Consider the following 27,378-nt stretch of genomic DNA (forward strand, 5'->3'; position numbering starts at 1 on the left):
ATCTGAATACTTATTAGTATTAAGATTTATGAGTCACCGAGATCTTGATTCTTCACTTAAGTCAGATAGAAGAATACATCTCAACTGTTGGTCCTATCAATACGTAATGACGTACCAATATAGACAAGTAGCCAAGACAAACTACTTCCATCTATACTGCAGCCTAAACCAATAACTTGTCCTAGAGTTATTTCGGCTGTGATCATATTATATCTCTTAAGGTTATTCCAATTATATGGTCTTCTGTGATCTACAACACACCATATAATCTACTTATACAGAGATAAAGAACATACATATGCAATCATGAACACAATCAGATAGGAGATAAGAATAGTGAAAACAGGAATCATTGTATACAAGCATAAAGTTCTTGCTTTCAGTATACAAATCCAACAATCTCCCACTTATACTAAAGCAAAACTTTTAGTATACAATGTGTCTAAAAACTAGCTATTACAAAAACTTCACTTCATCTCTCCCACTTATACTGAAAGTTTTTCTCTAAGTGGGTGGCATCAACCGCAATCCCATCCCTCGAGCATGCTTCTCATAGGTCTTTTGCGGTAAGCTTTTCGTGAAAGGATCAGCTAGGTTCTCCAATGTATCAATCTTTTCTACTAGCACATCTCCTCTGTTTACGATTTCTCGTATGATGTGGTACTTTCTCTCTATGTGTTTTGACGCCTTGTGGCTCCTGGGTTCCTTTGAATTTGCCACTGCACCCGAGTTATCACAATAAATTATGATACTCTTAGGCAAATTAGGGACCACTCCTAGATCCAAGAGGTAGTTCCGGAACCATACAGCCTCTTTAGCAGCTTCCGAAGCAGCTACATACTCCGCTTCCATGGTGGAGTCTGCAATGCACTTCTGCTTTGCACTCCGCCACGATACGGCTCCACCTCCCAAGGTAAACACATAATCAGAGGTAGATCTCTTCTCATCCCGGTCAGCCTGGAAATCCAAATCGGTGTAACCCAAAGGAAATAGACTGTCTGACTGGTAAACTAGCCTATAATCTCGAGTCCGTTTCAGGTACTTGAGAATATGCTTTACCGCAGTCCAGTGTCCTGGTCCAGGGTTCAACTGATATCTTGCAACCATGCCAACGACATAGCAAATATCAGGTCTCGTGCATAGCATCGCATACATGAGGCTACCTACGGCGGAAGCATAGGGTATCTTCCTCATCTCCTCAACCTCACTAGGCGTCTTAGGACACATGTCCTTAGACAGAGGAATGCCATGTCTAAAAGGTAGCAAGCCTTTCTTGGCATTTTGCATGCTAAAACGAGCAATCACAGTATCAATGTAAGACGCTTGAGATAAGCTCAACATCCTTTTCTGGCGATCACGAACGACCTTGATCCCCAGGATGTACGCTGCATCTCCTAAGTCTTTCATTTGAAACTGTTCGGATAACCACTTCTTTATGTCCGATAATAGCTCAACATTGTTGCCAATGAGGAGGATATCATCTACATAAAGTGCAAGGAAAACCACGTCACCATTGGCATCTAAACGGTACACGCAACTTTCGTTCTCACAACGAGTAAATCCATAGGATTTAATGACCTCGTCAAAACGTTTGTTCCATGACCTCGAAGCTTGCTTAAGTCCATAAATGGACTTCTTAAGCTTCCACACAAGATGCTCTTCGCCCTTCTTCACAAACCCTTCAGGTTGCTGCATATAAATGTCCCTTCCTTCTTCAAGGAAACCGTTTAGGAAAGCGGTCTTGACATCCATTTGCCAAATCTCAAGGTTCATGTGGGCTGCTATGGCAAGGAGTATTCGGATAGACTTGAGCATAGCAACCGGCGAGAAGGTCTCATCATAATCTATACCCTGTTCCTGGGTATAACCTTTCGCCACCAGTCTAGCTTTGAAAGCTGCGACTTCGCCATCCGAATCTCTCTTTCTCTTGTATACCCACCTACTACCTATAGCTAAAAAGCCATCTGGTAGTTCGGTCTTTTCGTATACATCCATAGCACCCATGGATTCTATCTCAGAAACCATGGCCTCGTACCAAGAATCTGCATCTTGATCTTTCATCGCTTGTCTATAGTTATCAGGGTCGACATCCTTTTGTTCATCAACAGGAAGTAGATCCGAAGATTCTCCCAAGAACATAAATCGATCGGGTTGAACTACAACCCTCCCACTACGACGAAGCGGTGGTGGTACAGCTGTGACAATGGTTTGTGCAGTGTCTTGTGGTGCATTCACTTGCACACTTGGCTAGGGTGATGGAATCGCCTGTCCATTGCCTTCGATTTCTTGAAGGACAATCTCGGACCTAGACTTGTGCTCATTTATATAATCATGCTCCAAGAATCGTGAGTTGGTGCTAACAACCACTTTCTGATCCTTAGGATTATAAAAATAAGCACCTTTCGTTTCCTTAGGATATCCTACAAACAGCATCAATTCGCACCTGGGTTCCAATTTCTTCGCTTCCTTGTCTAGCACGTATGCAGGACAACCCCATACCTTTATATGGTTCAAACTGGGCTGACGCCTTGACCATAACTCGATAGGGGTTTTAGGAACCGATTTGGACGGTACCCTATTTAGCAAATAAACCGCTGTTTCCAAGGCATATCCCCAAAACGAAATAGGCAAAGATGCATAACTCATCATTGATCGTACCATTTCCATAAGAGTTCTGTTTCTTCTCTCTGCTACACCATTCTGTTGGGGAGTACCCGGTGCAGTCCATTGGGATGTAATCCCACATTCTGACAAGTACTGTAAGAATTCGTTTCCGAGGTATTCGCCACCGCGATCAGACCGCAATGACTTGATAGATTTACCCCTTCTCTTCTCCACTTCTGCCTTGAATTCTTTGAATTTCTCAAAGCATTCAGACTTGCGTTGAAGTAGGTAAATATACCCATATCTTGAGTAATCGTCAATGAAAGTGACGAAGTACTCATACCCTCCACGAGCTCTAGTGGACATCGGTCCACACAAGTCAGAGTGAATCAATTCTAACACATGCGAGGCCCTATTCCCCTTGGCCTTAAAAGGCCTTGCCTTCATCTTTTTCCTTCTATACAGGATTCGCAGGTTCTAAATGGAACAGCTTGAAAATCTTTCAAGACTCCATTTGAAACGAGCCTTTGGATCCTATTTAGATTGATGTGGCCTAACCTTAGGTGCCACGCATGTGTATATTGTTCATGAGAATAATACTTCCTCTTATTTGGATTTGGAAGAATTTGTGATGTAGATGCAACATGGACAGAGTTATTCATTGGACATGTAATAGTATAGAGAGAGTTGTTCAAAATTCCAGAACAAATAATCTTGTTATCTCTCATGATAGACACACCCCCATCAAAAGTAACAGAATATCCATTCAAAAACAACTTTGAAACAGAAATTATGTTCCGCCGAAACTCCGGCACATATAAAATATCTCTCAAAACTAAAATGTCATCACCAAAACATAAAGATAAATCTCCAATAGCAACAGCTGCGACCTTCGACGCATTGCCCATGGAGATGGTGATCTCATCACTTGCTAGCTCCCTTGTTGGGTTGAACCCCTGCAAGGTGTAACAAACATGGTCAGTTGCCCCCGTATCCACTACCCACGAATGAGTAGAAAACGAAGCTAAACATGTTTCTGTTACCAAAACTTGTGACCTACCTTGTCCCTTTGCCTTGAGCACTGGACAATCTTTCTTCCAATGTCCAACCTTGCCGCACTTGAAGCACTTTCCCTTGGCCATTGGCTTGTTCATGCCGCCGGTAGGGCCATCAACTTTGGCTTTACCGCTCCCACTAGCCTCATGGTCATGCTTGCCCTTTGGACCTTTCCACTTCTTTTTCCCGCCTTTCGACGAAGAAGTAGATCCCTTGGCAGCAACAAGGACCTCTTTCCCATTGCGCGTGCCCATGACTCCCTCCGACGAAACTAGAGCATTCAATAACTCATTGAGAGTATAGTTGGCCTTGCTCATAACGATGTTGAGTCGGAAGTTCTCATAGGTTTTGGGGAGAGTGTTGAGGATGATATCGACCTTGGCTTCGCCTTCGATACCCCCTCCTAGCAGATCAAGCCTGTCAAACAAATTTGTCATATGCATGACATGATCGTGCACCGAGCTGCCCTCACTCATTTTACAAGATAAGATTTCTCTCATCAAGTTAAAACGAGCAGACCTCTCGGACTCCCCATAAACCTCCTTGAGGTTTAACATGATTCAGCCGCGTCATTCATGACCTGATGCTGGAGTTGCAAAGTTTGTGACATAGTCATCATAATATAGCACTTGGCCATATTATTTGACTTGTGCCACCTTTTATGCGTTTCTCGTTCCGCATCAGTGGACTCATCAGTTAAGGGCGCGGGACGTGGAGTAGTAAGCACAAAACTGTGCTCATCAGCGTCAAGAATATACATAATATGGCGTTTCCATTCGGTGTAATTTGGACCGATGAGAGGATTGTTTGCTAGAATGTTAATAATCGGAGACATAGACATATCTGAAAGTAAACAAATAAACATGTAAGAACATGAAAAGCATATAGTTCGTAACAATAATATTGTAACCTTTTGATAAAACAATATTAGTGAAACCTCCAACGGCTCAAGGAATTCCATGTGTAAGCCACGTGGGGTGGACAGTTACACACGAACTCCTCAACCAGACTATTTACCTAGTCATTTAATTTCTATCCATGTCAACTTAACCTTTTGACAAAAGAAATTAATAGTTGGCACCTTGACTAGACCATATCATCATCAAGAAGGGACTCCGTGGGGGAGTTGTACATTGTACTTGATATGATATCTAAGCAATAACCACATTTTAACCTTGAAAATTAAATTCTCGAAATTAACATACTCACGCGGACCATGTCGCTTTCAATTTAATTTTCTTGGTTATCTTATTTAATACCATTCTCCAAAGTACTTATGAAAATTACACAAGTAAGCCACGTGGGGTGGACCGTTACTGCATAACTCCCACTACTTCAATGGTTTAAATATTTTTTATAGAAACCTCTTCTGACAAACTTATGAGAAACAGATATGAAGTAAGCCACGTGGGATGGACCGTTACTCATATTGCTAATCACTTTGTCTAGAGACCGCATGTGGAGGTCTAAAATAATTTTTAATTACTATAAAAATTATTAAACAGCTTAGTCTTTTTCTTTCAAAAGGTTTGTTCATGCTCAAGCACATAAACCTAAACATGCTTCTCTAGAACGCAACATGTAAATCATGCTCGCAGAATTCTAAAACATATTTAGGAAAACGATAAACCTACTATCATGCTTGTCTAAGCGCAGTTAATAAACAAATATTAACAAGTAAAGACGTGCAAAAGCAGGTAAAGAGCATAAGGGATTAACAACCACGACATGCAAAGAACAGTAATAAAAGAATTAAAATTCTTCGTGACCCATTCGTGGAAACCCATTTCTAATCTATTACAATAAAACAATAGAAAAAAAAAAAAACTGAAATGGGCCCAAAACGGACCCAAAACCGGGCCCAAAACTGATCCAGCAACAGCTTCGCGAGGCCCTTCTTCTCGCAGCAAATCAGCTATGAAATGCAAGGCTCAGGCCCAACAACACAGCCCAAAAATGCGGTCAAAGGCCCAGACCCAGCAACAGGGCGCCCTCCTTTTCGTTCAGCTAGGGTTTGCGCCGCCCTAGGCGTCGCCGCTACCCCAGCCACCTGACCTCACCACCACCACATGAAACGTGCTGCGCCGTCGTCGACCAACTGCTCTCCTGCCGGCGACGTCGTCAGCCATCGTTGCTGCTCCGGTGAGCCTCCACCCGACACCAGCGTTACAGCGCCGCGACTTCCCTCTGTCGCCGCACCCTCCGTCCGCACGCTCTGGCAGTCGAGCCAGTAAGGAACGCCGGAGCGCCCCCAACCGCAGACGCCAAGAACGATTCAGCCAACGGTGGCGGTGGCTCGCGGCGCACAGCGCCCTGCCCGTCTGCATCTTCGGCAGCCGCTGGTCTGTTTCGGCAGACCCCGGCGCTTGCTGCCGACAGACCACGCCCCAAACTTCGCTCCCGTTCTGCCACACGCCCGGCGATAGCCTGATTCCGGTGCCGGGCGACCAGCGGGTCGCCCGGAAAGTTTGAATCGGCTAACAGCCTCATTCCCGTTCTTCGTGTTCTTCGTTTGTTCTCCATAATTACAGATTACAACAGAAAAACGAATACAATTCGAAAATCTAATCTAACCACGGATTTTCTCGTGGTGGAAAAACAATTACAACGTCAAACCGACGTATCCCACGAATCAACAAGCCACGAAGAACAACAACAGTTAAAAACAACGCACATTATTAATCGTACACAAATTAATAATAGAGCCAAGAAATTAATCCTGGGCTCTGATACCAATTGAAGGAATATTAAATTGAATTAATACTCGATTGCCCGATGATCGTTTCTTGGATTATTATTAATTCATCATACAACGATTAATTCCTAACATGCTCCTATGAATTTAACAGCTGCACACAGGTGTTAGGAAAACTTACTTGAGAATCGGATGCACAGATGGTTGATGATCGCGTCGAATGATTCAGACTCCAGCTCTGATCTTCTCGACTGTATCCCGCTCAATTCCCAACGTTGGATGGACAACGAACTATGAGAACTCCCAAGACAGAAAAGCCAATCACGTTCTGCGCCCCCTCTCTGCTCTCAAAACCCTAATTTTTGATCAGTGTATTTTCCTGAGAGCTGACAGCTGTATTTTATAATACAGAAAGAAGAGTGGGGCGCCAGTTTTAGGGTGTAGGCGTTTTTCTGCCCTACTTGGGCTAGGAGACATTGGGCCAGCCCAGGGACCAGATACAAGGAATAAAGATGGGCCTCAAATAAATTAATTTATCTATGGTCAGCCCAGACCATAATTAATTTATAAATATCAGTTCATTCCACTAGAGAACCGATACTGACTTACCCCTTTATTGCCGGTGATGAGTCGGGGCTTGTATTTAGACTTATTAAATCTCCGTATTTAAAATGTCCGACATCCATTAATTAATTAGAGCTCTGACAGCTTAAATTAATTAATCTCTTAATAATTCCTTAAGCAGTACCACTCAATCTTTATTATTACGCCTGAACTTAATCAACCTGCAGGGTTTACCGTAATAAACCTTATTGAGCTCCTTAAGGGGGTGTCATTATCCTATACCGGATACGGGTACTAATACAGATAATCAAATATCATATATTAACCGCTATCACCCAAGATACAGAGTACTCGAGTTAGTATTTAACTCTCGCCCATAGTAAGTCAAAGTGATATACGAATTAACATATATATCTGAATACTTATTAGTATTAAGATTTATGAGTCACCGAGATCTTGATTCTTCACTTAAGTCAGATAGAAGAATACATCTCAACTGTTGGTCCTATCAATACGTAATGACGTACCAATATAGACAAGTAGCCAAGACAAACTACTTCCATCTATACTGCAGCCTAAACCAATAACTTGTCCTAGAGTTATTTCGGCTGTGATCATATTATATCTCTTAAGGTTATTCCAATTATATGGTCTTCTGTGATCTACAACACACCATATAATCTACTTATACAGAGATAAAGAACATACATATGCAATCATGAACACAATCAGATAGGAGATAAGAATAGTGAATAACAGGAATCATTGTATACAAGCATAAAGTTCTTGCTTTCAGTATACAAATCCAACACTTTGAGGGCAGCACAGGCATGGTGGTAAATCCTCGAGGGCAGCGCAGTACGGTAGTCTTCGAGGCAGTGCAGGTTCACGAGGAAGATTTAGTCTTGCTGCTCAGTCCGGGAAGCAATTCTCAATATTCAGCGCAGGTTCATGGGTTCATGGAGACGCACGAGAGGGCAGCCTTAGTCGCGCGATTGAGGAGAAGCTCCAGCGCAGCTCTTAGCATCTGAATTCCGGTGCAGCTCCTTTCATTTTTTCTCTCTTTTAACTTTTATTTATGCTGCTGATTCTTTCACCAGGATTTGGTTAATCTTTGGCCGTAGAGGCAGATTTTCGCGGGGTCTGTTGCTCAATTTAGCATTACTAATGTTTCTTTGATAATTATTGCTAATATTTTTCTTTTGGAATTTGTACTTGAGGGTGGAAACCTGAATAACAGAGCATGAAGCTGGTACCGCAAGACGTATGTAATTCTTCCCCCAAAGGGGTCCAACAAGCCGTCGGGATTCGAGGTTGGAAATTTGGGAATCACGAAAATAGAGCCCTGAAGGCCAACGAGTTTGGACATTCTGAGATTAATTTATAGCTAAGTTACAGTTTCTCAAATTCCTTCGATGCTATGTTTAACGTTTAATGTTTGTGGGTCATTTACATTGTGGAAGACGACATAGAATGGCATGTTTCTATTGAACACTCTACTTAATTTGTGGAGCACTTGCTGTTGGGAGTTATTTTGAATTGCTGAAGGTTTCCTGAATATATACTATGATCTCATAACTACCCGGTCATATGCCTATAGATCTTTTCGAGCATTGGTAAAGTGAAAATAATTATGTGGAGATGCTCTCCTTCGTTTAATTATACTTTGTATTTTGGGAACTTTAGAATTTGTTTAGTCTCCTAGGACATGAGCTTAACTTTATTCCTGGCAGATCGTGATATAGAACTATTCCTATGATTTGTTCCTTTACTCACTGTATGGCTTGCTATCTCAGCAGTATGAAATTCTCAATTCCATCCCCTGAATCCCTAAGAATCGAAGCATGTTGTGTTGGGGGTTTCATTTAATTCTTGAGTTGATGAAACCTGATGATCTACCGAACTTGTTTGCATAATTGTTGGAATAAGATCAATGATAATTGGGAGATAGGCACATTCACGAATCAAAATTTAGGAATGCTACGAGAAAATCTTAAGAGCCATGGCTCAGCCTAATTTGTTGGAAAGTGCATCCATTTGTTAGTGTTTTTCAATTTATTTTCATACTGAAACCAATTCCATAACCTCAATCGCTTGCTTTGCTTGTAATCTCTCTTTTCGTTGTTTGATTTTTGTGCAAGGAATATCAAGCAAAACTCGAGTGCTTAAGAGAATATCAAGACCTGGTTTCTAGTTGCTAGCTACTGTTGATTCGGTAAGAATCTTGAGACTATCAAGAACGTTAGGCTATCTTCAAGGATAATTAGAACACCAAGAGGGCAGTGCAGGATATTAATCTTCGAGCACAGCGGAGGAAGAATAATAAAAGGGAGTTCACAAAAAGACTAAATGGGCAGCGCAGGTTTAGCTTCCAGGACAAAATGGTTGAGGAAAACATGCAAACAGATCGGATAAACATCATAATATGAAAATGGGAGAAAGAGAGCAGCGCAGCTGATTTGAGTAAAGGGCAGCGCAGGAATCTTGAACTACCAACAACAAAGACTTAAAGAGTGGACTAAATATGAGATGTCTCAGGGCAGCGCCGCCATATCTTTCCATATAATTCCAGCGCAGGATCACAAGAACACACAAGAGGCGCGTTTCAACATCTAGTTGCTGGAAACTTTACTACCACCAGATTTTGAAGGCAGCGTAGGGCGGAGTTCTTTGAAGGCAGCACGAGCGATGGTTTCCGAGGGCGGCAAAATGTGGTAATCTTCGAAGGCAGCACAGGGCGAAGTTCTTCGAAGGCAGCGCGGGCGGTGATCCTCAAGATTTACCTCATTACACTCGGACCTGACTCAGGCGACGACATTAGCACCCGATCCCATGTAGCCTGACTCGGCCTTCACCACCGATCACAAAGACTTCAAGCAGGGTACAACGTGTTGCAATAGGGGCCTTGTTCAGCTGCGCAGTCGGCTCGCCTTTCTCCTCTATGGTTATTTAGCTGCGCAGCCAGCTCTGTTGTCCTGATCGAGTTCTTGGCAAAAATACCAAGGCAGCGTAGGTACTTCGTGCGAGTGGAATACTCCTTCCCGTCTCCAGGGTCGACATGGAAGCCGATTGCAGCGCAGTTGCGAGACATACTTCTGCAGGAACATGAGGGTATTGGGGATTGACTAGAGAAAGAAACACCATTCCTTTGAACACCCGATATGATTGGAAGACCTACAGGTACTTCGCAGAACTGAAATTTCTCACTACATGATCTTAAGTTATTTTATCGAAGCATGAAAGCATGATTAAGATTTGGGAAATGTTATACTTTACCACTTGAGAAAAATCACGATTTATATTATCTCTTGAAGGGATTTGTGAATTTGATATTATGTCTTTGAAGCTGCACAACTTTTTCATATGTGCCTAGGGTTGAAATATGAATTGACTAAGTATACGAAGCTGCACACCTTCTGCATATGTGCTAAGGGCTTGGAACATAATTTGGATAACATACTTTGAGATCATAGTAGGAACACTAACCACAAGCATACACATAACATGTTTTGTTGAATCATGCACATGTTACCAAGAGGGAGGGAGTAGGGTATATGTTGCCTTCTGTATTTTTCTTGAAAATTTACAGAACATCAATAATGGTTGACAATGCTGGAAAACCTGCTTCGGCAGAAAATGAGCTTTAGTGGCAATTCAGCCACGCTTCGGAAGGGAAAGCCTTAAGTAGAATTTGGGTCTTCTCAGCGCAGTCAGGATATTTATCTCAGCTACCTCAGCATAGCTATCTCAGCGCAGTCAGGGCAAATATCTCGGCTACCTCAGCGCAACTATCTCAGCGTAGTCAGGGTAGTTATCTCAGCTACCTCAGGGCAGCTACCTCAGCGCAGTTATCTCAGCGCAGTCAGGACATTTATCTCAGCTACCTCAGCGCAGTTATCTCAGCGCAGTCAGGACATCTATCTCAGCTACCTCAGGGCGGCTATCTCAGCGCAACTATCTCAGTTATCTCAGTAGTTTTCAGCGCAGAATGTCCGAGCCGTTGTCAGTTCAGAATGTCTATGCTCCGCGCAGGAATATCGTAAGCCGCGAAAGTTAGACAGGGTTCTTTGATTGTCTATGCTCCGCGCAGGAATATCGTAAGCCGCGAAAGTTAGACAAGGGAGTACCATCTTGAAGGCCGCTTCGGCGTGGGTGTACCATCTTGAGGGCCGCTTCGGCGGGGGTGTACCATCTTAAGGGCCGCTTCAGCGGGGGTGTACCATCTTGAGGGCCGCTTCGGCGGGGGTGTACCATCTTGAGGGCCGCTTCGGCGGGGGTGTACCATCTTAAGGGCCGCTTCGGCGGGGGTGTACCATCTTGAGGGCCGCTTCGGCGGGGGTGTACCATCTTAAGGGCCGCTTCGGCGGGGGTGTACCATCTTAAGGGCCGCTATGCGGGAGTGTATCATCTTTGTCAGTGCAGGTAGTGCAGTGCAGTCAGCGCGGGGTTGTCAGCGCAGTCGGTGCAGCGCAGTCAGCGCGAGGTTGTCAACGTAGATCACTTGAGTCTTCCCAGCACAGGTTATCTAAGCCCTTATTATCTTTAATGATGTTCGACGAATCAAAAGGAATAATTGCTATCTCTTTTATCTCAGCTTATTTCCAGCATTAAAATACTTTGTCTTTATCATCTTTGCAAAGATTGACAGTTCTTGTCTAATAAGTCACAGGGAATCGTGTATGCTTAATTGACACGGGAGAGCAGCACAGCGCTGACTTCACACCACATACCCCTAGTTGAACAAAGAGAACGTTGTTCAACTAGACCAGGGGGGAGTAGCTGATGAGGACTGGAATACTCATCAGCGTTGTGCTTAGTAATCCAAGCCTATTTTACCTTGTTATGATTATTGTTATTATTATTATATAAACTAACCAGCGCAGGTTTAACTAAAAAGACTTGCTAACAGACGAATATGAAGAGTCAATCAGCCTTGACCAAAGTGCAGAGCATAGCTGCTCAGCCCGAGCAGAGCAGCGCGGACCAGAGCAGCGCAGTAGCGCTGCGCAGCCAAAAACATAGCAACGGAGACCAGAGCAGCGCTGCGCAGCCAGAGTAGAACAACGCGGAACAGAGCAGCGCAACAAACTACTTGGCAGCACAGACTCGCCAGCGCAGTCCAAGGGAACTACTCAGCACGGGCAACGAGGGAGTTCTATTTTCATTACCCAAACCAGCCGAAGAAGTCAGAGTGCCTCCCCACGCAGCCACGTATGATGGTTCAGCTTGGGGACTAAGATCATTGTATTATGTTTTGGGCCTAAATCCAATTATTAGAGTTCGTGGGCCTAAGGCCTTTAGGGTTCATTCTCACAGCTATAAATATGAGCTTTAGCATTAGCATAAGGAATCAATTCATTCAAGCAACACACTTGTAATATGTAAACACTCTCAATATAGTGAAACCAGCGAAGAACTCCCGTGGATGTAGGTCTTGACGACCGAACCACGTAAATCCGTGTGTCGTTTATTACTTTTTAGTTTCTAGTTTAGGTGTTGGTGATTCAGTGCTTCACCACATATGATATAAACTCTCTCATGATTCATCATGTAACATCAACATCATACTCTTACAACATAATAACTCATTATTAATCATGTTGTCATCCTCAAACTCAAACTATGCATCTTCAAAGTGTAACATCATAACTCATCATATAACCTCAACATCATGCTCTTCAAAATTTAACGTCAAATAAACTTTGAAATTTTACATACCTCGTTGAGCCTGGTGTGATGGTGCGCTGAGCTCACGGTTGTTAATAACTATTAGTCTAGTGACTCATTCTAGACTAAACTCAAGACTTCTAATTCAGAGCTTTCCTTCGCTCTGATACCACTCTGTCGCAGCCCGCCCTAACTAGGGATAGTTAGGCCGAGTGATCCACGACTAGGGATGGGGTTAAAGAAGAAGGGGAAGAAAAGGGGCGTCATTTATAGCCGTAAAACTTACTCATCTTAATAAAACTCGTCATTTTTTTTTACTCATTAATACTCAATTAAAAACAGTCTATGAAAGACAGCATAAAACTTAATTAATATCATTAATCAAGTTATACATCGTAAGAAATCATTCTCTTAAGACTCAAGGTACGACATAACATAATATAACATCATAACATTTTGCAGCGGAAAGTAGCTAGACATATGTATGAAGACATATTCTAGACAGGTTAACTATTTATTAACAACCCTGGAGACTCCGCTCATTGCAGCACCATCACCACATCAGCTCAACCTGCACATTTAGAAAACATATGCAGGGCTGAGTACAAAAGCACTCAGTGAACACATGCCAAATATCTCATTCTTAAAAAGCTATAAATATTGTCATTGCCATTTCATATGCATAATACAAGGAATTTGTAGAAAGGCCCTGTATTAGCTAAACTCATTTTCATTTCCTCAAAGTTGTCTGCGCAGACTTTTCTCATCAGGTAAGTATCATATCTGTTATAACATCAAGTACTGAGAGGAAGGCCTCCCTCTGCAGCACTGTGATCGGCCAACCCGCTCGATGACTCACGACCACCTCAGTGTACACAAATCCTTACTAGTATCTACACTAGCATAGGACCGAATTCTTCATCTCAAGCAGATAGATAACATACCAAAACATCAAAAATTTGGCAATGCAATAACTTCAATATAACATCCTTCATATAATAATTCCCTTCATTTCATTTCATAAAGAACCATTCATCATTTGATCATTTTCATAAAATCGAAACTTAACAATTATATCGTGTCATTCATTTCATTTCGTATAAGAGGCCTGCATGCAGGGGATCTCTATATACATGTTTAAGAAAGCCCACCTCGTTGTGTCTCTGTATCAATGAGTAACGTCACTCTCTCCCTCAAGTCGTGACTTCCCAAAAGGACCTTCATCGTTATGAAGAATCAATGAGAAGTTATTAAAGAAAACTCGATTAATAATCTAATCTCTTTTATGAAACATTAGTATCTCTAATGTTCATCTCTCTTTTGACCTCAAATCCTAATTTCACTAAGAAATTATAATGATTATTTGATGATATATCAAAGTATTCACTAAAAATTTCGGCATGACCTATTCATACATAACGTCAGCCACGAGATTTCAACGCGTGAATCTCACTACGTGAACTCGTCTCTCGACTCAAAACTTAACATCTTGACATCTCTTCAACGCAAACCAACAATTCAAAATCATCAAAACTCTTTATCAGTAAACTATCATTTATACTCGAAACCAATTGTTCGAGTGTCAGATACCAACATTTATGTGCGTTAATCATAACTCTCACACTCACTCCAATTAGACACATAATCAATATCAAACTCAAATAATAAATTATATCTTAACAATTTAACATGCTCATAATTCTCGATTAAATCTCAGACTTTGTAATTAAATACTAAATTCCAACTTTAATTAATTAACATGCTTCTCTAATTTATTTCTCATACTTAGACATTTTATATGCATTTCTCATGCAATTCAAAAAGCTCAATAACTTACTAATCATGCTCATCTCATAAATACTCAAATAATTCATATAGTCTTACTAACATAGCATTAACTCATATGCAGTACTAGTTCACTTACATGACTTCACATACTCCACATATCTCAACTTAATAAATCATCGAATAATTAGAAAATTTGTATTTAATGGAAATAAATTCCCAAAATTTAAATACAAATATTTTTAATTATTCTAAACACATTGGCATGCTCAAATTAACTCAATTAAAATCGAGCATCGCTCGTCTCTGGCCTTATGACTCGCGGCCTTCATCAAATTTGAACCTCGGTGTTCAAATAAATCTAAGTAAATTATACGTGCAATATTTAATAAATATAAACACATATATAAACTCAAATCATTCAAATAAAAATCAAATATTCACATCCGGGCATCAAACCATTCGGTCCTCATGCTTCTCGTTTCTAACATTTCTCGAAAATTCCCAAATTAATCTAGCATGCTCATGCGATATCGTAGAACACATATACGCAATAATATTCATCATGCAACGTCCCAAACTTCACGAATTTAAATAATCATACTCTAAAAATTTATACAATCTTCGTGCTTGGAAAAATACGAATTTAATATATATATCGATCCTAGCATGCCCCTAAGCACAAATATCAAGTCAAAACGATCAAATAAAAATCGAAAGACGAGCTAACGGACGAAAAACGGGGCTGCCCTCATGAGTTTCATAGCTAGGGTTCGAACCGTTCTTAACTTCTTCATTAAACATGCTCAACTATTACCCAAGAACAACATATTAAAAACTCACGATGATCCGACGTCGTTTCAAAATAAAGTCGAGAATCGACGTTTTTCGACGTCGACGAAAATCGAAAAGAAAACCATCAAAACATAGGTAGAGATCTTACCTACTTAGATATGTGTTCGAAACGATGATCGGGGCTCGTCTTCTCGCTCAAAACGGAGCTTGAAAGCTCCAACCCAAGCAAAAATGAAAATGGCGTGAAGTGTGTGTGTTTTAGGTGTTGTGTGTGTGAGATAAAAGTGTGAGTGGAGCGTTTGGCTGATACAGCCGTAAGTTAGTGAGGGGAAATGGGTTTGGGCGGTTGGGGGGTGGTTAGGGGTAGGGTAGGTTAGATATTTAGTCGTTAAATATCTCGTTTCGTCTCGTTTTAACGACTAACTACCCGTACTCTTCGTTACTCGCCCTCTCAACCTCTACTCACTTTCATTACACTCGTAATTCTATATAAATATAGAAAATACAAGCTCGTTCTCGAAATTCTGATAAACGAGATCTACACGTTTATCGAGAAATCCCGATTCACTATTCACTCATCGTCCAAAAATAAAAACTTTCATTATTGGACTCGTATCGAAAAACTAAGAATATTTCTCGACGACGTGCACGTAAGATTTTGAAAGTCGACAAAAAGACGAAATAGCAGTGTTTTACTATTCATCGTCAAAAAGTCAAAATTTTCAAAAACGTCTTAACGGACTCAGATTTCACTTCCGAGTTCATCGTTCTCATTCAAATAATTATCTCGAATTATTCAAATACTCAAACTCAAATACGGATATAAAATCTCACATCATTCTCACATCATCAAAAGAACATCTCAACATCTTAAAAATAACAAGAAAACTTCATATAACTCCTCATCTCTTTACAAAGTAAATCAAACAAGGGATCTAAACCTTAATTACTCAAACTCAAGCAATTAAACACGTCATCAAAAGCCCGGGTATTACATTTTGCCCAAAGCTGAACTGCTTGTTTGTGATCAGGGCATCGTGGCTTTTCTTCATTCTTTATTTGTAGAGCACTGCATTGTCGTATGCTTCTCTTCTGATTTCCTCAAGCTCTTAGATCTCTAGCCTCCTTGCTTGCCCTGCCTTGTTCCAGTCGTAGTTCACCTTATTGACTGCCCAAAATGCCTTGTGCTCCAATTCTACCGGTAGATGACATCTCTTGCCATACACCATTCTATATGGTGACATTCCAAATGGAATCTTGTATGCGGTACGATATGCCCATAAGGCATCTTCCAGCTTTAAACTCTAGTCCTTCCCTGTTGGGCCAACGGTCTTTCGCAGGACTGTTTTGATGACGCGATTTGATAGTTCTGTCTGACCATTAGCTTGTGGGTGGTAGGCTGTTGAGACCCGATGTTGAACGCCATATTTTTTGAACAGGTTTTCGACCGAGAAGTTGCAAAAATGGGATCCTTGGTCGCTGATGATTGCTCTGGGCACACCAAACCTGCAAAAAATATTAGTTTTCAAAAAACTCACTACTACCTTTGAGTCATTCGTCGGAGACGCCTTTGCCTCCACCCATTTGGAGACATAATCCACCAAAAGCAGGATGTATAAGTTTCCTCTCGAACTGGGGAGGGGTCCCATGAAATCAATTTCCCATATGTCGAATATCTCCACGGGCATGATAGGGATCATGGGCATTTCATGCCTCCTGGTTATGTTCCCTTCTCTTTGGCATTGTGGGCAGTTCTTGCAAATATTGTAACTATCCTTGAAAATTGTTGGCCAGTAGAATCCACATTCCAAAACTTTGGCTGCAGTCCTCTTGTGCCCAAAATGTCCTTCACACTCCTTTGAGTGACAAAACTCTAGAATGCTTCTTTGTTCTTCTTGTGGGATGCACCTTCGTAACATTTGGTCTCCGCATTGCTTCCATAGATATGGTTCGTCCCAAATGTACTCCCTACTCTCCTTGGCCAATTTATTCTTCTGGGCATAAGTGTACCCGGAGGGCACATATCCAGAGCATAAGTAGTTGCACAAGTCAGCATACCAAGGGTCTTCTTTTCTTTCTTGGGCATGGAACAACTGCTCATCAGGGAACATTTCTTTGATTGGTTCCCCTTCTTCTTTTCTCACAATCCTGCTCAGATGATCGGCCACTTGATTCTGTGCTCCAGCCTTGTCCTTAATCTCAACATCGAATTCTTGCAAAAGTAGAACCCATCGGATCAATCTGGGCTTTGACTCCTTTTTGGCCAAAAGGTACTTCAGGGCCGCATGATCAGTGTAGACTGTGGTCTTTCCTCCAAGCAAGTAGGATCTGAATTTCTCAAAGGCGAACACTACTGCCAACATCTTCTTCTCTGTTGTGGAGTAATTGACTTGAGCGCCATTCAGGATTTTTGAGGCATAGTAGATGACATGACTTTCCTTTCCCCGCTTTTGTCCAAGAACTGCCCCTATGGCATATCCACTGGCGTCACACATCACCTCAATAGGCATCCCCCAGTCTGGAGGTTGTATTATGGGTGTGGAGATCAGATTGTTCTTCAAGATCTGGAAAGCCTCCTTGGAGTCTTCATCAAAATTTCATTCGACTTCACTTTGGAGCAGCCTTGTCATGGATTGAGCGATTTTTGCAAAATCCTTGACGAACCTTCTGTAGAAGCCAGCATGCCCAAGAAATCCTCGCAACTGCTTGATGTTTGTTGGGTAGGGCAACTTTGCTATAATTTCAATCTTGGCTTTGTCCACTTCTATTCCTCTGCCTGAGATCAGATGCCCGAGCACAATCCCTTCTTTGACCATAAAGTGGCACTTTTCATAGTTCAAAATCGAACTCTTGTCAACGCACCTTTTCAGTACCTTTTTCCAAATTAGCAAGGCATAAGTCGAAGGTTTGCCCATAGACAGTGAAGTCATCCATAAACACCTCGATGCAGTTCTCGAGAAGATCCGAGAAAATGCTCATCATGCACCTTTGAAATGTTTCAGGGGCGTTGCATAGCCCAAACGGCATCCTTCGATAGGCAAAAGTGCTGAAAGGGCAGGTGAATGTGGTTTTGCCTTGATCCTCTTCTGCAACCCAAATCTGCATATATCCCGAGTATCCATCCAGAAAACAAAAATATTAATTCCCCGCAAGTCTTTCGAGCATCTCATCGATGAAAGGCAAAGGGAAGTGATCCTTCCTTGTCTTCTGATTGAGCTTGCGGTAGTCGATACACACTCTCCAGCCGGTTTGCAACCTTGTAGCAATCAATTCCCGGAACTCATTCTCTACTACTTGTATGCCAGACTTCTTGGGCACAAAGTGCACAGGGCTTACCCATCTACTATCGGAAACTGGGTATATTATGCCCAAATCCAATAGTTTGAGCATCTCCTTCATCTCTACTTCCTTCTTGGCTGGATTTAGCTTCCTCTGGGGGGTCTCGGACTGGAATTGCATCTTCTTCTAGCAATATGTGGTGCATACACACGGTAGGGCTTATGCCCTTAATATCGGCAAGGGTCCATCCAATAGCTTCCTTGTACTTACCCAGGGTATTCTTGACCTTGTTTTCATCTTCGGGTGACAACTCTGAGTTGATGATTACGGGCAAAGTGTCATTATCGCCCAAAAAGATGTACTTGAGATGTTTGGGCAGAGATTTCAGTTCGAGTTTGGGAGCTCTATGGATTGAGGGCACCAATCGATCTTCCTCCTTCAAGGTAGGGATGTTTAGAGCTTCCGTGTGGTTGACTCCTTCGCTCCAAGCATTTAGCATCTTCATCGCCTCCCGCAGTGGTTCCTCCTGAATGTCTTCCTCGGTGATGTCATTCTGGATTATCACGTCAAAAGGTTCCCTGATGTTGTTCTGGGTAAAACCTCCTCAACAACTCTATCGATTATGTCAACACTTTTTACCATCTCTGTGTCAGCTGGATGCTTCATGGCGTTATATATGTCGAATGTCACTGTCTCTCCTACGAACTGACATGTCAGTTTGCCCGTATCACAATCAATGCGTGTCCTGGTAGTCTTTAGAAATGGTCTCCCCAAATGCATAATTGGGTCGCGTGCTTTTGACTTCCCCATGTCAAGGATGTAGAAGTCCGCTGGAAAAATGAGTTCACCCACTTTGACCAAAACGTCTTCCAGTATTCCCTCTGGGTATACGTTTGACCTGTCTGCCAGTTGAATCACCACTCGGGTAGGCTTCAGTGGTCCTATCTCCAGATCCTGATACATGGATAAAGGCATAACGTTGATGGATGCCCCTAGGTCAAGCATTACCTTCTCCACCTTCATGGTTCCTATTACACAAGGGATGTAGAACATTCCTGGATCCCCACACTTTATGGGCATATCTCTTTGTAAGACTGCGGATACTGACTCGCCCACCTGAAACTTGGCATCATCAGTATATTTGACTTTCCGAGTGCAGAGTTCCTTGAGAAATTTCGCACATCTGGGCATAGAGCGTAGTGCGACCAAAAGGGGCATATTGACTTCCACCTTTTTGAAGATTTTCACCAATTTGGTTAGTTCCTCTTTTTCCTGTTCTTTGGCCATTCTGCCTGGGAAGGGGATTATGGGCTCAGCCTGGCTCAATTTCTCTTTGCATTTCCCTGTTGCGTTCTTCTTGGTTTCTCTTTCTTGAGTAAGTTCTTCCTCATCTGCCGATCCCATTCCAACTTCCTCACTAACCTCTGGTTCCTCTTGATTTTTCTTTCCAACAACCTCGGGTAATTCTTTGCCACCCCTAAGTGTCATAGCATTTACTTTCTTCACCTCCACTTGGGAAGGAAGTTCCCCTTGTTTGCTTTCAAGTCGAGCTACCGCTTGGGCAAGATGTGACAATTGGGCATTCACATTCTGCATCCCTCCTCTTGTCTCCATTATGAATTTTTCAGTCTCTTGCTGGAATTTCACCGGTTGTTGCGCCATTTGGTGCACAAGTTCTGACAAGGAGGACCCTCTTGCCTGTTGAGGTTGTTGCGAATATTGTGGTGGATTGCTCGTTTGCCCTTGGTTCGGTCCCAAAAAGTTATTATTGCCGTACCTGAGGTTTTCGTGTTGTCTCCACCCTTGATTGTTGTATTGCTGCCTGTAAGGTTCGAAGGATTTTTGATGCTGACCCTCATTATTTCCTCCTGGCTGTTGCCCAATGGCATTAAGTTCTTCATCTTCGAACAATTGTGGGCATTCATCAGTTGCATGTGAATTTGCCATGCAAAGTTGGCATGTCTTCACAGGTTTTCGGATGTTGGGGGTCCCTTGGTTGGATGTTCCTTGGTTCGTCATGAATTTCTCAAACATGTTGCATAGCTTATCCAATTTATCGTCTTGGGCAGAAGGGTTTGGTGTCGGAGCAGTTCTGACTATTGTTCCTTCCTCATCCCTTGATTCCTCGGCCATATCGGCTATGAGTTTGAAAGCCTTCGCTGCAGACTTGTTTAGGATTGATCCTCCACAGGCGGCGTGCAACCATTACTTGTCTTGCCTTCGAAGTCCTCCCATGAAATACCGAATAAGGTCATGATCCGGTATTTGATGTTGCGGGCATTTGGCCAACATTTGTTTGAACCTCCCCCAATACTCGTAGAGGATTTCTCCCAATCCCATCTTGATGTTTCTTATCCGGGTCCTCAAGTTTTAGATTCGGGCGACTGGAAAATACTTCTCCAAGAACTTGCTCTGCAACTCCTGCCAGGTCCGAATGCTTCCTTCGGGCAAATCGTACAACCACTCCCTCGCTCCTTCTAATAGAGAGAACGGAAAAGTGAGGAGTCAAATGTACTAGCTAAGTGCTTCACTTGCGGTGCGCACTGTTCTACATGCCATCTCAAAGTCCTGGAGGTGCCTTTGAGGGTCCTCCCCGGGCATATCACTATACTTGGGTAAAATTTGAATCATTGTATGCTTCAGCTCCCGATTTCCAGTTATCTCCGGTAGTACTATGGCTGACGGCCGGAGGTTTAGGTTGTTCGGAAACATCATGTCCCGGAGGGTCTTGTTAGTGTTGTCATTTGCTGGTTCCGGAATTTCTGCCATCTCTCTCTCTTCTTCTAATTGCCTTTCTCTCTTCTTCTAATTGCCATCTCTCTCTTCTTCTATTTGCCTTTCTCTCCCTCGTGCTTCTTGTTCTGCCCTGCGTCTATTACCGTTGTTCAGTCAGACTAGTCGCTCAATCTCCGCGTTGAACAAAAGGTCTTCGTTACCTGCACTCCTGGTACGACGAATCATACATTAAGGCAAAACTCACACTCAAATTACAAAAGAAATTACTAGCGCTCTCAGTTCCCCGGCAACGGCGCCAATTTGACGAAGCCGTTATTTGAGCTTCACGCAAATAAAATATCATGTGCCCACAACTAGACTAGCTAGTGATAAGTCCAGAGTCGAATCCACAGGGTACTGAGCAGTAACACCTCCTGTAAGGGTGTCACTAACAAGGGTTTGTATTCTGTAGGGTTCTGACCACAACGTGATTATGGGCAGAACAGGATTTTCAACCTAAACTGAAATAACAAAAGGTAGATAAATCAAATAACAAAACAATTCTGACTTGGGTTCGAATCACTAAACATGAACGAGGCACTCGATCATTGGTGCAAAGATAAATCACTATACTCGCATATCAATGGTTATAGGCATAAGAATTGTTGCGCCCCTATTGTCACTCGTCACGCACACAAAAACCCCTTGCCCAATTTATCCTTTCCGTTTATGATCCCTTAGAAGGTTTAGTTAATGGAAATCAACTACCCCGGGCAACATCCACGCTCTCTGCGATGGCCTATCGGTAGTTGTGCTTTGCCCAGAATGCTTTAAGATTTAGATAGACCCACTTGACTCTTACGCAGATATTTCATCGCAGTCACGGCTCCAACACTCGTTGTACTATTTTGGAGGTCGGTGGTGCTTCGCCTTGTGCCCAAAGTATTACTTGTGGTCAAAACTCCCTAGTTAACTAGTGATCAATTAATTAACCAAGTTGTTACAACCTTATTGGAATCAAATCTAGTGTATCGGGAATATACTCATACAGTTGTTATGCCCAAATTAGACCTCTCGAGTTAAGTGTTCATGCTTAGATCATCTTGCCCAAATCAAAATATAAAACTTACCCAAACATAAAGTAAATAACAAAAGCAAAAGACATGATTAAAAGCAAACTAACAATACTTAAAGAAATAAACGAGTACTTACGGCCAAAAGTGCCGTGCAAAACATATGTGAAATAACCTAGAACTATGCCCACAGCCTGGGCAAGCTTCAATCCCAAGATGATTGTAAAATAAATGCACAATAGTCGGTTTTTCAGCACCCTTGGCGTTGAAAGCTCTTTGAGTATATATAGGCGTGATTAGGGAAACAGAAGGCCCAGCCCATGGTGTTGCGGCCGGATCCATGCAAGGCATGGAGATGCTATCCATTTTCAGACCTAGTATCTTGAAGATTTGTTTCCTTCCGGATAAGGCGGAGGTATAGCCTCATCGGTCTCTTTTGGATGCTGCCGCCTTTGGCCCATATCAAACGCCCACTTCGCAGTCCTGCCTCGCCCACTTGTTGTGCTTCTGACTTCCTTCCCTGTTCGCCTCCTCTTGCCTGTCAGCTTCCGTGCGGTACTTATGGGCATAGGGGATGGTTTTGCCTCCGAATCCCCTTTGCTTTCGGCACGTACCTCTTTCATGGAAGGTGACAGCAGTTTTTTACCCCTGGAGCACCTTTCGCCCACAAGCTGGTCCTGCCACAGAACTACGCCCTCCCAAGTGACCAAACGACACAAAACTAAAGGAAAAGACTCTATCTAGACCTAAAATAAACACGAAAACAGAGGGCACATCATAACCGTAGCCAACTGGAAAGTCCTCCACTCATGGCCCACAGCTGCATCAAGCTCATGCAATTGAAATTGCCAAAGAAGATATCCCAATGATCAAGGGATTTGGCCTTTTGCCTCAAAGAGTGGAGCATGACAGGGAAGGTTTTCAACAGGGAAACTCAGGGAAAGACACCATTGGAAAATGGAGAAGCAAAACCGTGGAAGCAATCAAAGCTATCCAATGCCCCAGCAAGCCTCTGCCACCCGTCACTGATGATCCAATCCAACCACTACCTAATCAAGGAGATCCTGGTAGCTTTATTTTTACCATTGGTTTGGGTGGACTTGAGGAGGTCTCAGGTATGCTTGATTTGGGTCCGATAGTCAATTTGATGCCGTTGATATTTTTGAGAAGTTGGGTAGGAATGAAGATGAGTTAAAGTGCACTGATATTAAAATAGAGCTAGGTGACTGATACGACGCGCACGCCCGTCGCCCGGCGCGCGGTATCAAAATAATTTATGTATGCCCTAGATGGACAGTACACGCTCCTATTGCTCGCAACCAAAGTATAGTCTTAGTAGCAAGTATAGGGTCGATCCCACAGAGAGTGAGGAACTACTTTACTCTTCGGGTGCACAAATTGAGTTGTCACGATCTCAACCTGTTTATCTGCACAAGTAAACTTAAACAAAGATCAAATATAACAAGGGGTAAGGTTTTCGATTAGGTCATAACTGTTGTCAATATTTATTTCGGTCATAGGCATACTGATGATCCGTCCATGATCCGTATAGACTCAAGGCGTGGCCCAAAGACATTGGGGCGTTTCAAGAGGCTATACTTCACATTTAGGATGGTTGAGTCCATTGCGATCACTTGGTCCGAAGGTCACACAATCCCCGGTCACAAGGCAGTGCTTCACTCCTCCTTAGATAGTAGTCATACCCGTTACTCACCAAGTATGACCCTCACCAACCTTCTCTCCCGAGGTCCCCAACTCTACACTTTGAGTGACACATGCCTCCTGGACACAACCATTTCCGGCTTGTTAGCCGACCAGTCATAGACATGCTACGGCGCAGAAGTTACCTTCCTCGTTTGATAACCATGGCTTTATGCCTCGTCACAGTTGATGGGTAGTTTCTAGAGAAGCCCAAGACTGAGGAAGGACAATGTATCCCATCAATCCTTTCCTCACCTTCCGGATCTACAACGCCTTTTGTTGACGCTGCTCAGCTACTCGGTCGTGGGTATACCGATTGTCACGCCCTGGTATGCCCTGGCCTTTGCTTAATGTTTACCTCGTATTTGGGCAGTTTTTGCGTATGTTCTGCTGTGCTTACGAGCGTGTTTTCATGACTTTTACCTTCTATTTCACGTGCTCGATGATCTTTTGGGTATGCTACTGTCGTATGCAGGAATTAGGAGTTACCGCGCGTGTTGACATCGTTTGGAGCAGTTTCGGAGGAAAAGCTCACGGCCGCCGCCGTCCCACGGCCGCCGCCGTATACGGCGCCGCCGTCCCACGGCGGCCGCCGTCTAGACGGCGCCGCAGCCCCACGGCGCGAGCCGTGCATGTTTTTGGAGATTCTGCGAAAGGCCATCACGGCGGCGCCGTCTCACGGCGGCCGCCGTCCACGGCGCCGCCGTCTCACGGCCGCCGCCGTGTCTGTTCAATTCCGGGAGTTACGGATTTTCGTATAAAAACCCATTTTTAGGGTTTTATTATTCATCTTCGAACCCAGCAGCCTCTAGAGGCGATTTCCACATTTTCCTTGGGTTTTTTTGAGTTTCAAATCAATTACTTTCGATTGTGGATTCATTGAATTGCTTTGGATGTCAATTAACACTTCATCGGATTGGTTTTCCTTGGATTGCTATGTTTTGTAAGAACTCCCTTTGATTCTCTTTGTTTATGAATCCCTTGGTTATTTGAGTTTTTGTTTCTTGTCTTTGATGAATATATATGATGATTGAAGATTATTGTTGTTGATGCTATATTTTCTTGGTTATATGAATCTTTTGGTTAATTAAGTTTTGTGTTTTATGCTTTGATGGATGTAATGATTAGAGATGATTGTTGTTGAGTTTAGATAATCTACGTGATTCGTAGTTCGTTGCTATTGATTACGTTTTTTCCCTTCTTGTTGGTGAAAGTTTAGAGATTCCTTTTTATGGAGATTAAGATTTTCTTTGCATTTGAATTGGATGCTTGATTTAGTTTCTTGCCTAGATAGTAATTAATCGTCGATGCTTACGAGTTTATGATTGTTTGGTTCAGAGTTCAAGATTGAAACCCTAGTTGATTCCGTTAATGTTTAATTGCCGTGTTCTTAGTTCTTATATGTGTTCGTACATGTCTCTGCATTAGTTAATGTTTACTGCTTCATTTCAATTACGTACCGGTGTTAGAGCGTTAGTCAGTGCCAGCCCCAATTATCCGATTAGAATGTTTAGGTTTTATTTCTGTTTCTTGTGAGCAATACGATTAGAGCCCTGCTAAGTCTTCCTTGTGAGACGACTTGAGTCACCTTACCGCTCTAGGACGACCTCGTACGATTGCGAGTCAATTCATTAGGTGTTTTGGGTTGAGTCAAATTTTGGCGCCGTTGCCGGGGAAGGCTTTAGGCATTTGATTGTGTTGCATTGTTTTCCGTGTTTATTTTGGTTTATTTCTTTTGACTCGGTTATTTTCTCCCTCCGGTGCGTTTGATTTGTTTGTTCGTGTTGTGTATGCAAGGACGTAGAAGCTTGAAGAGAAAGCTTGCACCTTACCACGACAACATTCATCGACCTCGGGAGGTTCTTTCAAGCCTGGAGAAGGAGTCCGAGTCCAGTTCAAGAAGTTTTGTGGAATTACCGTTTCGAGAGAAAAATTTTAAAGAGAGAATTGATTCCAATCCCATTCTGGAAACTTTTGAGGAGACACTTTCAGTGCATTCTGAAAAGAAGAAGAAGCTTGGCCCAATCCTGACCAAGAAGCAATGGTGGAGCAGAATGTTCAGTACATGGGAGATTTTTCCAGGCCAGTTATTGGGACCACTAGCACGTCAGCTATAGTGCTTCCCACGGCGGTTCGAAATTACAATCTGAAGCCCAACGATTCAAACCTGCTACCGCTCTTTTATGGGATGCCGAGTGAGGACGCCTTACAGTTCATCCGCGACTTCTGCACTCAAGTGCAGACCTTCCCACTACTGGAGCTCACCGAGGATCAATTGAGGCTCAAGTGCTTACCTTATGCACTCAAGGACCGGGCTAGAACGTGGTTGCTGTCCTTGCCGCCAAACTCCATCACCACGTGGGCGGAGGCGAGTGAGAAGTTCATGCTCAAATACTACCCTAATCACAAGACGCAAGAGATTAGGACACAAATAATGAACTTCATGCAAGGAGCTGACGAGCCTCTTCACGAGGCTTGGGAGAGATTCCAAGAGCTTCTCTCCGCCAGTGCCCGCAGCACCAGTTGGCTCCCGTCATGTTGATGCAGTTCTTCTATGACGGATTGATTCAGACGGCACAGTTCATGGTGGATAGTACCGCTGGGGGCAAACATTGCCCGAAAGACAGCTGATGAGCTCAAGGAGATATTCAACACACTGGCCGCGAGCTCTCAACAGAAATCAGTCAGAGGAAGGAGGGTCGAAGCCCATGCTGTAGCCCCAAACATGAGCTGCAGAAGCAAGTAGCGGACCTGATGAGGCAAGTTCAGCATTTAAGAATGAATCAGGTGGAGCCTCAAACCGTTCAACCACCGCCAGCATCAAGCAACCACCAGCTCAGGCGCCGCTAGCAGAAGGATGTGGCATATGTGGTGATTTTAGCCACGGAACCAACGAGTGCCACCGAATGGGGGAGTTCACACCTGAAGGGGAAGCAGAGGTCTATGCTGCCCAGGGATACCAGGGGAGACCTCAATTTGAACAGAGGCCCATGTTTAATCAAGGGCAACAGAATCCCAACGTGGGGGTGGAGAACTCAGCAGAATTCTGGATGGAGGAACCAAGCGCCTGGCCAAGGGTCGGGACCAAATCAAGGCAATCAATTCCGGCCGCCCTCCTCAGCAATTTGGGTATCAGAATCAGCAGCAGTTTTACCCACCTCAGCAGCAGTTCCCTTTTCCTCAGCAGCAGAACTACCCGCAAGCTTATCAGCAGCAGCAGGCAGCCCCCGCAGTATCAACAGTTCCCTATGCAGGCAAGGGAACTTCCACCAGCAGCAGCAAGGGAACTTTCAGCAGCAGCAGCAATACCAGAATGCGCCCCAGCATGTTTCAGAAGCAAGTCCACCACAAAGAAACCGTCTCTCGAGGACACCATGCAATCATTATGGAGATGACAAAGCAGAGCATGGAGTCCCAGTCGGCTACAATCAAGCGTCTCGAGAC

The 27,378-nt window shown here is 43.3% G+C and overlaps 1 protein-coding gene across 1 annotated transcript; it reads right to left on the minus strand.

Moving 5' to 3' along the window:
- Positions 1 to 19,006: 19,006 nt before the first annotated feature.
- On the minus strand, positions 19,007 to 20,578 carry LOC131018641 (uncharacterized). Its single transcript, XM_057947357.1, has one exon. It carries the CDS (start codon positions 20,576 to 20,578, stop codon positions 19,007 to 19,009), a length of 1,572 nt encoding a protein of 523 aa, XP_057803340.1.
- Between the last annotated feature and the right edge of the window lie 6,800 nt (positions 20,579 to 27,378).

The sequence above is a fragment of the Salvia miltiorrhiza genome, chromosome 3 (genome assembly GCF_028751815.1).
Source record: "Salvia miltiorrhiza cultivar Shanhuang (shh) chromosome 3, IMPLAD_Smil_shh, whole genome shotgun sequence".
Taxonomy (NCBI): domain Eukaryota; kingdom Viridiplantae; phylum Streptophyta; class Magnoliopsida; order Lamiales; family Lamiaceae; genus Salvia; species Salvia miltiorrhiza.